This window comes from Tachyglossus aculeatus, chromosome X1, assembly GCF_015852505.1.
Source record: "Tachyglossus aculeatus isolate mTacAcu1 chromosome X1, mTacAcu1.pri, whole genome shotgun sequence".
In the NCBI taxonomy this organism is placed as follows: Eukaryota; Metazoa; Chordata; class Mammalia; order Monotremata; family Tachyglossidae; genus Tachyglossus; species Tachyglossus aculeatus.
The window spans coordinates 49,559,427-49,574,940 of record NC_052101.1 but is presented as its reverse complement, the minus strand read 5'-3'; the positions used below and the strand labels follow the sequence as shown (position 1 = coordinate 49,574,940).

Here is a 15,514-nt window from a genome sequence, read left to right as displayed (position 1 = left end):
TTTAGCGATGCCGTGATGCTTGAACCGAAAGGATTTAGCGATAGATCGAGTACGTGGGCTGAATGAGAGAGGTGAGCCACGGATAATGCCAAGGTTACGGGCTTGTGGAGACGGGAGGGATGGTGGTGCTGTCTACGGCGACGGGAAAAATCAATAGTCTTTTAGTAGTCTTCTTTGTATAGCAAGAAATCCTCTTTAAAAATGGAAAATCCCGTTACGGGGAAGACGTAAAATGGCAACAGGGTATTTGGTTTAAAGTATTGACTTTATTAATAAATATACATCCATATGATGATGTAGATACAGATCATGAACACTACTCCATTCCCATACACATAATTGCACACGAGTAGCTCAAGTTCATGGACATAAAAACATACACAGTATCTATCAGACTCTTTACAGCAGAGGACGGCGTGCTGATATTAGTTAATTGGTAATTATTTCCTCCATAATTAATTATCTGTGGGAAAAGCAAACTGTGTAAAATTAAACAACCACAGAGAGGTCTGATTACTAAGTGATAAGCAGAAACGTCTTTATGATTTGTCATACCATTATACCTTTCAAAGATGACATGGAATATATTGGCGATCGCAGATTTACCTACTCGGGTAATTCCCCGGCAAAGTCTTCAGCATATCTGAGAGTCTACGAACACGCAGTTAAGCAATGTTAAAATATATATTGTAACGTAAGAATATAGCGGGAACAAAACTTTTCGACCAGATGGGAAAGTCCTTTTGAACTGCCTCGGGATTCCCCACCATTCTCCAAAGGGATCGGAACGCGCTTCTGTCCGTAGCGTGGGGGTGAATGAGGGACAGAGCAGCAGCTGCTGCAGACTCCAGATTAGCATCTCCTGCTGCCCCGTCTCTTAAAGCTTCTCAAAATGCAATGATGATGTTCTCTTCTTCACCTCGTTTCTCAGGGTTTCCCTCTCTTTCTTTTTATGGTACCTGTTCAGCGCTTACTATGTACGCTGCACAAAGCGCGGGGGTGTATACAAGCTTATCGGGTTGGACACAGACCCTGTCCCACGTAGGGCTCACCGTCTTAATCCCCATTTTACAGATGAGGGAACTGAGGCACAGAGAAGTGAAGTGACTTGCCCAAGACCACAGAACAGGCAGGCGGCGGAGCCGGGATTAGAACCCAGATCCTCGGACTCTCAGGCCCGTCCTCTTTCTGCTAGGCCAAGCTCCTCTTTCACTGGGTGGGGGGCTCTCACTGATCAGAGCTAGTTTTTTGCCTGAGCCCCGAGACGACGCTCGGGGGATTCCCGTTTTACGATAACGGGTACGCAGACACAAGCACACAACCTCCCCCCACTCACGTAGCGTGAGATCTGTGTATACAAAAGGGATGAAATTTCCCTCTAAATATTAACATAACGTTGAAAGGGACTTCAAACCGAATAACTTACTTTCAAAAGTCCACCCAAATATTAAAAATGAAACACGCTTTGTGTTGACAAATATCAGAGACTTGGTCTGTCAAGATATGGTGCCGGTATTTTGAAAATAGCCATTGCGAGACACCAAGATACAGGTAACCAAATGATCTGATGCCCGAGATTAGTTGTGCAAAGCCAATTTTGGTTGGAAAATGAGATGCAGTTACTATTGGAGTTGCTCCCTGTTTGTTAAAATGCTAAGGCTTCATCTGCATATAAATAAAACACATTAAAAATCCAATGCTTAAAAAAACAGGAAAAAAAAAAAGAAGGAAAACAAACTTACTTGAACTGTAGATCATTTTCTGACCGACAGTGTTAATACAAAACAGTGAACCCTCTTTGATGATGAGCAGAATTACGGTGTACAGAATGAGCAATTTTCCTTGAAAGAAAGGCCAGACCGTGAGGGGAAAAGGCCAGTTCCCCCGACTCCCGACTTATAATGTCAAAGTATAGGCAACTGCTGAACATGCTACTTCAGTGTTTACCGTGACAAGGGACAGTGTTACCAAAAAAAAAAAAAAAGAAAGAAAAAAAGCACAATGTACTCCAAAGATTATATAGGAGAAGCGAAAAATAGCGTAAGACTTCATTCACAAGTCACTCGGTCTTCTTGGACTCCGCTCCTCTTCGGCGCGGCCTCGGGGAATCCTTCACAGGAGGGGCGAAAACCGGGAGCCGAAGCCACCCAGCAGGACCCAAATCCAATCCTCCAGGCAGCTCTGATCCCAGCTCCGAAAGCGGCCGTTCCACCGACGTCACCCGGGTTCACGACCGACATCGTCCCTTCCCACCCCGGCCCCGGGACGCCTCACCTGATCACACCAGTCGACACCGGAATGAACCCCATCTGTTCTGCTTGAATTCTTCAACATCTTCCGGTCCGCGATCCATCGCGTGGGGATTACAAGAATGCACCTGCTTCACCGCCCGAGCCCCGCGGCACAGCACCGTCGAATAAGAGGCAGCAGGGAAGAAACACAACGGGGAGGGGGCAGGGAGGGACTCGGCGGGGAGGTGAGGAGAGGGGAAAGTACCGAGGCGACGTCGCGGGCGACGTTATCCTGGCCCGGCCCCCGGCGGTGCCTCGCCCGGACTCGGGACAGTGGCCCGCAGGTGGCCGGAAGCGTCCAAGAGCGAGTTCAGCCGGGCCGTCGGAGGAGCCCGGTGCTGAAAACCAGCTGCTGACGCGGTCAGAGGCAGGAATCCTGAGAGCGAACGAGCACGGAAGCCTTTTTTGTCGCCTGGGTCGGAAGTTACACCGCGCCGAGGAAATTCCTAAGGGTTTTCTCCTCTCTGAGAAAACGGCTGTCGAGGGGGAGAATACATCGCTGGACTCAGTGGCGTCAGCCTGAAGAAACTCTAGGCTAAGAGCGGGTTAGCTGCCATTAGGTTACCCGCTGGCTACAAGGCCATCCAAGATCGCATCTCTACGGGCTGTGCAACGCTAAGAGAGTTGAGGTTCACCGTCTCAGTTTTCAATGCGCACACAGTCCCCAAATACAATTCAACACCTCTTACTGTAAAGTACAGCACAAAGTCCAGCTCAGTATGGGTCAGGCATCAGGGGAACACCTGAAGGCTTGCTGCTTTTTTCCTAATAAAAAAGGTATGAAATATGACATCCGTTTCGAAAGGCGTCAAAGAGTGCAATCAGAGTTCGTATCAAAGGACGGCAGGCCTGAATAGCCCAAGTTATTCTCCCGGTCAAGTTCTAATCATCCCCATCCCCACCTTTCTGGTCCTCCAAACCTACAAAAATTACAGAGCCTCGAGGGTATCTGAAATTACACACTAAGAGTTTTAAACTACCTTTCTTATGGAAGCTTTGTTTCAAGCCCAAGAGTTTGGGATGCTGAACGCCAACTGGTGATCTTCCGAGTAAATACAAATCGATATTAAACGATCCTTTCAAATCCAGGAGAAAAAAGTGCTTTCCCCTCTCTCCAAATATATACATATATATGTCTATGTGTATATGTATATTTGCTTTGCACATAGTAAGCGCTTAATAAATGCCATTATTATATGTGCGTGTGTGCGTGTGTGTGTGTGTGTGTGTGTGTGTGTGTGTATTTTGAAAACAAACAGGGCTAAAAATGGAACATTTCTTTTGGATGAGGTGGTCGTACTGGAGCCAAGAAAGGTATTTATAGTTTAACCAGTGAACATACTATTTCACCTTTCATGCAAAGATGAATTCCTAGGAATCGCTTCATATTTCGGGTCTAACGATGCAGTAAACTGCATCCTGTTTTTACCGGCGTTACAGTTTGCTGTTCCGAACGTGCCCTCTGGTAGAAATGAACTTAAACATGGCCAAAATGCTCACACAACGGGATAACTGTACGCTGAATATCTAGAAAACCGGGTAAGGAGGGATTGCAGCACCATGAAAAACAATCCAGCTGATAAACACACTGATACTTACAAACCCATTAGCTATTGTACCTAAGCACGTAAAAAGCAAAATGCAGAAACTATAGTTATTTACAGTCTTCAAGAATATTTTGTTTTATTTTACATTAAGCGTTCTCTTTCTAGAATTAAGTACTACATTAGAAACTTACTACGCAATTGCCGATAAACTAGCTACTAATTGTGATGCGAAGTGTTTGCGGCGTTTGGAAAATGCACTCTTAACCAGGTCAAAAATACATTGCAGAATGCCATAAAACATTCCCCCAAGAGAAAAACTTGGGACCGTCCATAAATTGACTAATACCCACCCAATGAGAACCTACCTGAACCTAATCCTCGTACCGGGGTTGGGGGAAGGAAAACAATCAGTTTTCCAAGTTTCTGAATATCTACAAGACACCAGAGGGCCAGGACAGAGCAGCCAAGGTGGGGCTCTACTTCCTCTCTCATTTAAAAAGGCATCGCGAAACCAAACCGACAGAAAGAATTAGCTCAAATGGCCCCGAATGGCTCGGCTTCACTGGTTCAAAATTCCTCTAGATGGGATCTTTACTGATTTGGGGTTCAAACTTCCTCTAGATGGGACCTTTAGGACGGCTCAGCTTACTTCCCGAGCCAAGAGGCAGATAATGGTTTCCTGCTCATTTCAGCTGCTTAATGCACAAGTTCCCATGTCGAATGGCAGACGGGAGGAGTGAAATCTGAGCCGCGAGCATCACTCCGGGGGAGAGACACCGAGCCGTTCGGTTGGGACTCGGCGCCTAAGCCGACCGACAAGCACAGAGTTCTCCTCGCGCCCTCTGACATTCAACATCTCCCGGCTGCCTTGGCCCAAAACAAAAAAGACGCACCGAAATCCGGAAGGCTGGAGCCAGAAAAACCGGCCCGTAAAACCGGCGGCCGCGGGCCGGGCCGAGGCTCCGGCCTTCCCTCGTGGCCGTCGGCTCCGCCCGGCCCTCCTCCCCCTGCTACTCACTGGGCTTTTTGACTTTCCCGCTGCTCTCCCCCGCCCCGTGCACGCCTCTGCTCCGCACCACGGAGTACGGAAAGGCGGCACCGCCACAGGTGTAGCCTAAATTTGCAAGGCGCGAGAGCGCTTTGATGCTACCTGGAGGTCTCCCCGGGCTGACTTTGTATCCCGCGGCTTTGGTGGTACCCAAGGGTCTGCCCGGGCTTGTCTTAAATCCGGCTGCCTTGGTGGTCCCGAGTGGTCGGCCAGTGCTGGTCCGGTATCCCGCTGACTTGGTGGTCCCCGACGGCCGGCCACGCTTACCGGATCGGTTGAGGTTTTTCTTTTTCTTGAGTTCGTCTTTCGTCTCCAGGCTCCGGCCGCCCGGGGCCTGCAAATGCGTCTCAGCGAGCGGGTCTTGCCTCTGGCAGGCGATCGGCTTGTGGCCGACCGCGTGGCTGTATTTGCTCTGCTGGGCGGAATACAAGTCAAACTGCTCGGCGGCTCTCACGCTGTCTTCGTCGAGGCAGGAGGCTTTGCCGGTCCCACAGAAAGCCGGATTACCGCTGGCGACCGGATGCATCATTTTCTGCCCGGAAATAAAGGGAGCGGGAGATGAATAAATAGAGCCGCCTAAACGGATATTTACATGACAGCAGCCTACGGGGAAAGAGCTGCACTCCAGTTCTTGCCCCCGACCACAAATACAGCACCGATCTCTCTCCTCGAGCGGTTGGCTCGCTTGTGAACAGACGCAGGCCTGTGTATCGTCCGGGGAGGACATCCCAGGCTTTCTCTTCTGCGGCTGGACTCCCTCCCTCCGGTCAAAGCACCGTCCTCACCGGGCACATCGTTAGGGCTGGCAGGAAATGAGGTTTTACGACTGGAGGAACTTGCCACCGCGAGTTGGTAGACTGGTGACTCTCTCCTTCCGAAGCCCGACTGAGAAGTCAAAATACATGAAATGGGCTCCCCTCTCCCCTCCCACTGGACTTCTCTTGCAATAAGTAAATATTCAAATTCAAAAATCAGCAGAATTACATTAGGGGGGCCGGGGTGAACGGTCACATCCCCCAGCATCCAAGAACACCTCCCAAACACGGACTCTAATCAACTCATCTCAATACGGATACTGAAAACAGACAAGGAGAGGGAAATGGGATAATAATAATAACGATGGCATTTATTAAGCGATTACCATGTGCAAAGCACTGTTCTAAGCGCTGGGGAGGTTACGAGGTGATCAGGTTGTCCCGGGTGTGGGGGGGCCTCAAAGTTTTAATCCCCATTTTACAGAGAAGTTAAGTGACTTGCCCAAAGTCACACAGCTGACAGTTGGCAGAGCTGGGATTTGAGTCTAAAAGCTGGAGTAAGATTACTAAGTGGTTATTCAGAATGGCCGGCACGCGGAGGGCAGAGTGGGCACTCCGTTGGTGATTATCAAGAAAAAGCCTCTCGTAAGCAATAAGAGCGGCCTGACTGTAGGCAGAAGGAGATGGTGGATGGAAGTCTTGGGCTCTGAGCTCAACGGAAAGAGCTACATTAGAGGGAATAACCCCGCTCCCAGGAGGAGCCCTTTTACATCAGCAATTTCTGCTCTCCAGACGGTAAGAAGATGGATTCTGAATTTAACCCAGGACCCAACCCTCACTCTAAAATGCACCTTTCCATCATACCACCACACAAATCCCGGAATGCCGTGAGCGAACGGCCTCTCCGTGACATCCAAAGGGGGAGGCAGCGACCAAGAGCGGATTCAGGGCGCAAGGACTGTAGCTTCAACACGCCCGCTGCTGGGTAGGGACCGTCCCTATACTTTGCCAACTTGTACTTCCCAAGTGCTTAGTACAGTGCTCTGCATACAATCAGCGCTCAACAAATACGATTGAATGAATGAACGAATGAAATGCCTCCAGCAAATCATCCCCCTACCTTAGAGATACCACTTGTCCCGATGCTCTCATAAAAAGAAAAAAGCCCCCTGGAACCGAGCCATGCCATGGGCAAGGGTCAAGGGCCTGGCGGTACCAGGCCGACGCCAAACCTGGGGGTGGGGGGAACTCACACCGAACCCAATTTCGTTTCCAGGCGAGGGAGGAGACGGGCTGTGCTGAACTGCTCTGCGCAGCCAGCACTCCTCGGCACACCCATCGCACCAGGAGGAGGCCCAAGTCGGCCCTCCCCAAGCAGAGTCACTTCAGCCTGCGATCTCCAGACGAGCAAATGCACGGGGCCTTGGATCCACCCCAGTTCACCCTATTAATGATTCAAGATGAACAGGCCACATCCTCCCACTTCCACCCGGAGACTAAATCCCGTTACCTTTCCAAGGGTTCGATTGGTCAACCAACCAACCGCCGGTTTTTACAGAGCGCTCACCACGTGCAGGGCACTTGGCAAGGCATACGTTGCCAACTTGTACTTCCCAAGCGCTCAGTACGGTGCTCTGCACACAGTAAGCGCTCAATAAATACGACTGAATGAAAGTACGGTGTTACACGGGCGGTTTACGTGCGTGCGGGGGCCACGCACCCATGTGTGAGTGACGACTGGCCGCGGGGAAAAGTCGAGATTCCATAAACCATTTGATAAGTGAAGGCTTTGTGCTTCAAACCTAATATGGCCAGGCCTTTCCCGCTCCCATCCTTCTTTCCGAGGGCTCGTTCACGGGGCTTTGATTTCTTTGATGGGCCCGCATACGGTAGATATCTTGTCTTCCGAGTACCGTGCAGGCCACGATGCCGTGTACCGCCTGAAGCCAGAGCCACAACAAATGGTAGGCCCAATGCGAGGGGGCTAGAGGGGGCAAAGCATCTACGCAATAGCCCACATGCCCGCTCCTTAAAGGACCAGCGCCGCGCCTTTCCAAAATGGTGCGATCGGGTGGCGGATTCAACTCGAAGCTCCTGGCCCCGTTTCGCAGCGCTTAAATTAGGTCCTCCGAAGGCGATGCTCCCGCAGACGATGCCTCTAGGATGGCAATCTCCCCCCGGCCCTGGGCAGACCCTGCCCCCTAACCTGAATAATCCGTTCAGGCAGGCCGGCTCACTCAATCAATCAATCAATCGTCTTTATTGAGCGCCTACGGTGTGCAGAGCACTGTACTAAGCGCTTGGGAAGGCCAAGTTGGCAACATATAGAGACGGTCCCTACCCAACAGCGGGCTCACAGTCTAAAAGGCTCGTTGCGGGCCCTCCCAACGGGGGGAGGATAATGAATTCTGCTTTCGAAACTTCCTTCCATCAACACCCCCGGGAACTTTCCGACCAGCCGGCGACCCCCGGTTTGCGGTCATTCCTCCACCTGGGGGGCCAGAAGGCGGGGAGGCCGGGGCTCCCTTCCGCCCACCCAATTTATTTTATTTTGTCAGTATGTTCGGTTCTGTTCTCCGTCTCCCCCTTTTAGACCGTGAGCCCGCTGTCGGGTAGGGACCGCCTCTCTACGCTGCCAACTCGGGCTTCCCAAGCGCTCTGCACACAGTGAGCGCTCAATAAATCCGATCGATTGATCGATCGACTCTCCTATTTTGTTCTATCTGTTCTGCCGATGTTAACAGCTGTCTACATGTCGTTCTGTGGTCTGTCTCCCCCTTCTAGACTGTGAGCCCGTTGTCGCGTGGGGCCTGTTTCTCCACGCTGCCGACTTGGACTTCCCAAGCGCTCCGCACACGGCAGGCGCTCAATAAATACGACTGAATGAAGGGCCACGGGCTGCCCTCCCCCACCCGGCGGGTCCTGGAGGGGGGGGGGGCAACGCATCATCATCATCAATCGTATTTATTGAGCGCTCACTATGCGCAGGGCACCGTACTAGGCGCTTGGGAAGTACAAATTGGCAACACCTTGAGCCAGTCCCTACCCAACAGTGGGCTCACAGTCTAAAAGACTGTGTAACGCCAATCTCGACCCACCCCATCCTCCGCCCACGGCCCCGGCCCGGTACAAAACAAAAGCCTCTTCGGCCCACTGGAAAGTTGGGATCCCGGGACAGGCCAATGACTAAAGGCCTTCTTTGTTTCCTGCCTGCAATCTACCAGTTTGTGCCTTCAGGCTCTCGCCAAACTGGGGGCAAATTGTCTGCATTTGACAACCCCCCCCCCCCAAAAAAAAAGAAATAAATAAAATAAGCTTTACCTGTTGGATTCGAGAGCGACTGCATTACCCTCACGAGTCTGCCAGAGCTACACACTGGAGCGGCCGGCGGGGCCCGGGTCCGGCGGGGCTGCGGCGCGCGCATGCGCGAGCACGCCGCCGCGCATGCGCAGTGGGTGCCCCGGCCTCCCCCCTCCTCGCCGTCGCTGCCGTTTAGCGAGCGCACACTCATTCATTCATTCATTCATTCATTCATTCAATCGTACTTATTGAGCGCTTCCTGTGTGCAGAGCACTGTACTAAGCGCTTGGGAAGTCCAAGTGGGCAACATCTCGAGACGGTCCCTCCCCAGCAGCGGGCTGGCAGCCTAGAAGGGGGAAATGAATATGATAATAATAATAATAATGATGGCATTTATTAAGCGCTTACTATGTGCAAAGCACTGTTCTAAGCGCTGGGGAAATTACAAGGTGATCGGGTTGTCCCACATGGGGCTCACAGTCTTAATGAATAGAATCTATTCTATTTATTTTATTTTGTTAGTACGTTTGGCTTTGTTCACTGTTTCCCCCTTTTAGACTGTGAGCCCACTGTTGGGTAGGGACTGTCTCTATGTGTTGCCAATTTGTACTTCCCAAGCGCTTAGTACAGTGCTCTGCACATAGTAAGCGCTCAATAAATACGATTGATTGATTGATTGATTGATTGATTAATCCCCATTTTCCAGCTGAGGGAACTGAGGCCCAGGGAAGTGAAGTGACTTGCCCAAAGTCCCACAGCTGACAATTGGCGGAGCCGGGATTTGAACCCATGACCCCTGACTCCAAAGCCCGGGCTCTTTTCCACTGAGCCACGCTGCTTCCATGTGCAAGTAAAACAAAAAATAGAGTAATAAATACATACAAACATACATACATAGATACAGGGTTGACACGTCACATTATTCACATTTTCTAGGGGAAGTAGAAGTAACAATATGTACAAGTAAAATAAATAGAGTAATAAATAGCAGCATCATCAATCGTATTTATTGAGCGCTTACTGTGTGCAGAGCACTGGACTCAGCGCTTGGGAAGTCCAAGTTGGCAACATCTAGAGACGGTCCCTACCCGACAGTGGGCTCACAGTCTAAGAGGGGGAGACAGTGAACAAAGCCAAACATACTAACAAAATAAAATAAATAGAATAGATATGTACAAGTAAAATAAATAGATAAATAAATAGAGTAATAAATCCGTACAAACATATATACAGGTGCTGTGGGGAAGGGAAGGAGGTAAGATGGGAAATATGTACAAACATACATATATACAGGTTTGAAATGTAATATGAACGTTTTCTGGGGGAAGTAGAAGTGATAATATGTACAAGTAAAATAAAGAAATAGAGTAATAAATACGTACAAACATACATACATAGATACAGGTTTGACACGTCACATTATTAACATTTTCTAGGGGAAGTAGAAGTAATAATATGTACAAGTAAAATAAAGAACTAGAGTAATAGATATGTACAAACATACATATATACAGGTTTGAAATGTAATATTAACATTTTCTAGGGGAAGTAGAAGTGATAATATGTACAAGTAAAATAAAGAAATAGAGTAACAAATATATACAAACATACATACATAGATACAGGGTTGACACGTGACATTATTCACATTTTCTAGGGGAAGTAGAAGTAATAATATGTACAAGTAAAATAAAGAACTAGAGTAATAAATATGTACAAACATACATATAGAAAGGTTTGAAATAATAATAATAATAATAATAATAATGGCATTTATTAAGCACTTACTATGTGCAAAGCACTGTTCTAAGTGCTGGGGAGGTTACAAGGTGATCAGGTTGTCCCTCGTGGGGCTCACAGATTTAATCCCCATTTTCCAGATGAGGGAACTGAGGCCCGGAGAAGTTAAGTGACTTGCCCAAAGTCACCCAGCTGACAATTGGTGGAGCCGGGATTTGAACCCATGACCTCTGACTCCAAAGCCCGTGCTCTTTCCTACTGAGCCACGCTGCCAGGGGAAGTAGAAGTAATGATATGTACAAGTAAAATAAATAAATAGAGTAATAAATATGTAAGTAGAGTAATAAATACGTACAAACATACATACATAGATACAGGTTTGACACGTAACATTATTAACATTTTCTAGGGGAAGTAGAAGTAATAATATGTACAAGTAAAATAAAGAAAGAAAGTAATAAATATGTACAAACATACATATATACAGGTTTGAAATGTAATATTAACATTTTCTAGGGGAAGTAGAAGTAATAATATGTACAAGTAAAATAAAGAAATAGAGTAATAAATATGTACAAACATACATACATAGATACAGGGTTGACACGTCATTATTAACATTTTCTAGGGGAAGTAGAAGTAATAATATGTACAAGTAAAATAAATAGAGTAATAAATATGTACAAACATACATATAGAAAGGTTTGAAATGTAATATGAACATTTTCTAGGGGAAGTAGAAGTAATAAATCATCATCATCATCATCATCATCAATCGTATTTATTGAGCACTTACTGTGTGCAGAGCACCGTACTAAGCGCTTGGGAAGTACAAGTTGGCAACATACAGAGACAGTCCCTACCCAACAGTGGGCTCAAGTAAAATAAATAGAGTAATAAATATGTAAGTAGAGTAATAAATATGTACAAACATACATACATACATAGATACAGGTTTGACACATCACATTATTAGCATTTTCCAGGGGAAGTAGAAGTAATAATATGTACAAGTAAAATAAAGAAATAGAGTAATAAATATGTAAGTAGAGTAATAAATATGTATAAACATACATACATAGATACAGGGTTGACACGTCACATTATTAACATTTTCTAGGGGAAGTAGAATAATATGTACAAGTAAAATAAAGAAATAGAGTAATAGATATGTACAAACATACATATATACAGGTTTGAAATGTAATATTAACATTTTCTAGGGGAAGTTGAAGTGATAATGTGTACAAGTAAAATAAAGAAATAGAGTAATAAATATGTAAGTAGAGTAATAAATATGTACAAACATACATACATAGATACAGGGTTGACACGTCACATTATTAACATTTTCTAGGGGAAGTAGAAGTAATAATATGTACAAGTAAAATAAAGAACTAGAGTAATAGATATGTACAAACATACATATATACAGGTTTGAAATGTAATATTAACATTTTCTAGGGGAAGTAGAAGTAATGATATGTACAAGTAAAATAAATAAATAGAGTAATAAATATGTAAGTAGAGTAATAAATATGTACAAACATACATACATAGATACAGGGTTGACACGTCACATTATTAACATTTCTAGGGGAAGTAGAAGTAATAATATGTACAAGTAAAATAAAGAAATACAGTAATAGATATGTACAAACATACATATATACAGGTTTGAAATGTAATATGAACATTTTCTAGGGGAAGTAGAAGTGATAATATGTACAAGTAAAATAAAGAAATAGAGTAATAAATATGTACAAACATACACACATAGATACAGGTTTGAAATGTGATATTATTGACATTTTCTAGGGGAAGTAGAAGTAATAATATTTATTAGAGGCTTGCTGTATGCGGAGCACTGTACCAAGTGCCGGGAGAGAAGATACATATAATAATAATAATAATAATAATAATAATAATAATAATAATGGTATTTGTTAAGCGCTTACTATGTGTCAAGCACTGTTCTAAAGGCTGGGGTAGATACAAGTAATCAGGCTGTCCCACGTGGGGCTCCCAGTCTTAATCCCCATTTTTCAGATGAGGTAAAATAACTGAGGCACAGAGAAGTGAAGTGACCCACCCAATCAATCAATCAATCAATCAGTTGTATTTATTGAGCGCTTACTGTGTGCAGAGCACTGGACTAAGCGCTTGGGAAGGACAAGTCAGCAACATAGAGAGACGGGCCCTACCCAACAACGAGCTCACGGTCTAGAAGGGGGAGACAGACAACAAAACACCATGTAGACAGGTGTTAAAATCGGCAGAACAAATAGAATTAAAGCTCTATGCACAGCATGAACAAAATAGAATAGTCAATCAATCAATCAATCGTATTTATTGAGCGCTTCCTGTGTGCCGAGCACTGGACTAAGCGCTTGGGAAGTCCAAGTCGGCAACATCTAGAGACGGTCCCTACCCAACAGCGGGCTCGCCGTCTAGAAGCGGGAGACGGAGAACAGAACCAAACGTGTTAACAAAATAAAATAAATAGAATAGATATGTACAAGTAAAATAAATAAATAGTGTAATAAATATGTACAAACATATATACAGGTGCTGTGGGGAAGGAAGGAGGTAAGACGGGGGGGATGGAGAGGGGGACGAGGGGGAGAGGAAGAAGCGGGAAAATTATTGTGCCCCATGTGAGGCATGAACTCACGACCTTCAGATTATTCACTCATTCGTTCAATCGTATTTATTGAGCGCTTACTGTGTGCAGAGCACTGCATTAAGCGCTTGGGAAGTACAAGTTGGCAACGCAGAGAGACGGTCTGCTTAGAACAGTGCTTGGCACATAGTAAGCGCTTCATAAACGTCATCATTATTATTATTATTACTAATTTACCTCATCTCTCCCGAGCGCTCGGGGGAGGAATAATAGTCACTGTTGCATTTGTTCACTCCGTGGCCCATGCCCTCCCTCCTCAGATCCGCCAGACCATCGCTCTCCCCCTCTTCCAAGCCTTACTGAGAAGCAGCGTGGCTCAGTGGAAAGAGCCCGGGCTTTGGAGTCAGAGGTCCTGGGTTCAAATCCCGGCTCCGCCGATTGGCAGCTGGGTGACTTCGGCCAAGTCACTTCACTTCTCTGGGCCTCAGTCCCCTCCTCTGGAAAATGGGGATGAAGACTGGGAGCCCCCCGTGGGACAACCTGATCACCTTGTAACCTCCCCAGCGCTTAGAACAGTGCTTTGCACATAGTAAGCACTTAATAAATGCCATTATTATTATTATTATTATTATTATTATTACTGAAGGCGCACCACCTCCAAGGGGCCTTCCCAGACTAACCCCGGCTTTCCTCAGCTCCCCCTCCCTTCCACGTCACCACGACTCGCTCCCTCTGCTCTTCCTCCCTCTCCCCGCCTCCCCCCCACCACACTTATGTCTGCATCTATAATTCTATAATTCTATTTATCTAGATTGATGTCCTTTTACCTCTATTGACGTCTGTCTCCCCGCCCGCCCCAGACTGTGAGCCCCTTGTGGGCAGGGGTTGTCTCTCGTTGTTACTGTATTGTGCTTTCCCATGCGCTCTGCACTCAGTAAGCGCTCAATAAATACAACTGGATGAACGAGTGAGTGAATGAATGCCAAGCACTGCACTAAGCGTTGGGGTGGCTATAAGCAAACCGGGTTGGATATAGTCCCCGTCACACTCTCAATCAATCAATCAATCAATCGTATTTATTGAGCGCTTACTATGTGCAGAGCACTGTACTAAGCGCTTGGGAAGTACAAATTGGCAACACATAGAGACAGTCCCTACCCAACAGTGGGCTCACAGTCTAAAAGGGGGAGACAGAGAACAAAACCAAACATACCAACAAAATAAAATAAATAGGATAGAAATGTACAAGTAAAATAAATAAATAAATAAATAGAGTAATAAATATGTGCAACCATATCGTATTTCTTGAGCGCTTTACTGTGTGCAGAGCACTGTATTAAGCGCTTGGGAAGTACCCCATTTAACATGTTACTTATATGTTTATATATAACATTTATATATATACATATATATATATATTTATATGTTGCCAACTTGTACTTCCCACGCGCTTAGTACAGTGCTCTGCACACAGTAAGCGCTCAAGAAATACAATTGATTGATTGATTTAACAGATGAGGTAACGGAGGCACAGAGAAGTGAAGTACTACTACTAACTCATGCCCTCCCTCCGCACATTTTATTTTGTTAACATGTTTTGTTTTGTTGTCTGTCTCCCCCTTCTAGACTGTGAGCCCGCTGTTGGGTAGGGACTGTCTACATGTTGCCAACTTGTACTTCCCAAGCGCTTAGTACAGTGCTCCGCACACAGTAAGTGCTCAATAAATACGATTGAATGAATGAATGAGTAATGGTATTTATCAAGCACTTATTATATGCCAAGCACCGTTTCAAGCACTGGGGCAGATACAAGGTGATCAGGTTGGACCCAGTCCCTGTTCCACACGAGGCTCACACTCTTAATCCTATAATTATAATTTTATTTATTTATATTGATGCTTGTTTACTTGTTTTGATTACTTCCCCCTTCTAGACCGCAAGCCCTGTGTGGGCAGGGATTGTCTCTCTTCATTGCTGAATTGCACTTTCCAAGCGCTTAGTAAGGTGCTCTGCAGGCACAAGTGCTCAATGAATACGATTCAGTGAGTGAATGACTTTTACGGATGAGGTAACTGAGGTGCAGAGAAGTGAAGCGACTTGCCCAAGGTCACACAGCGGGCATACGGCCGAGCTGGGATTAGAACTCAGGATCTTCAGACTTCCAGGCCAGTGCTCGATCCTGGCTAATCAATCAATCAATCAATCAATCA

At 46.2% G+C, this 15,514-nt stretch overlaps 1 protein-coding gene across 3 annotated transcripts; it reads right to left on the bottom strand.

Moving 5' to 3' along the window:
- Window positions 1-246: 246 nt before the first annotated feature.
- Window positions 247-9,068, bottom strand: CX1H5orf24 (chromosome X1 C5orf24 homolog). 3 transcript variants are annotated; one of them, XM_038772289.1, is made up of 3 exons: window positions 8,963-9,068; window positions 4,989-5,418; window positions 247-3,056 (listed from the first exon to the last, which is right to left on the bottom strand). In XM_038772289.1, the coding sequence occupies exons 2-3, from the start codon at window positions 5,413-5,415 to the stop codon at window positions 3,016-3,018; spliced, it is 468 nt and encodes a 155-aa protein (XP_038628217.1). In that variant the 5' UTR covers window positions 5,416-5,418; window positions 8,963-9,068; the 3' UTR covers window positions 247-3,015. The 3 variants fall into 3 exon arrangements, with proteins under 3 accessions (XP_038628217.1, XP_038628219.1, XP_038628216.1); XM_038772291.1 differs by having other exon boundaries at window positions 5,154-5,418; XM_038772288.1 differs by having other exon boundaries at window positions 247-5,418.
- Between the last annotated feature and the right edge of the window lie 6,446 nt (window positions 9,069-15,514).

What these genes read in the sequence shown, in the direction of transcription:
- CX1H5orf24 (XM_038772288.1), bottom strand. Translation starts at nt 5,415, where the DNA reads ATGATGCATCCGGTCGCCAGCGGTAATCCGGCTTTCTGTGGGACCGGC.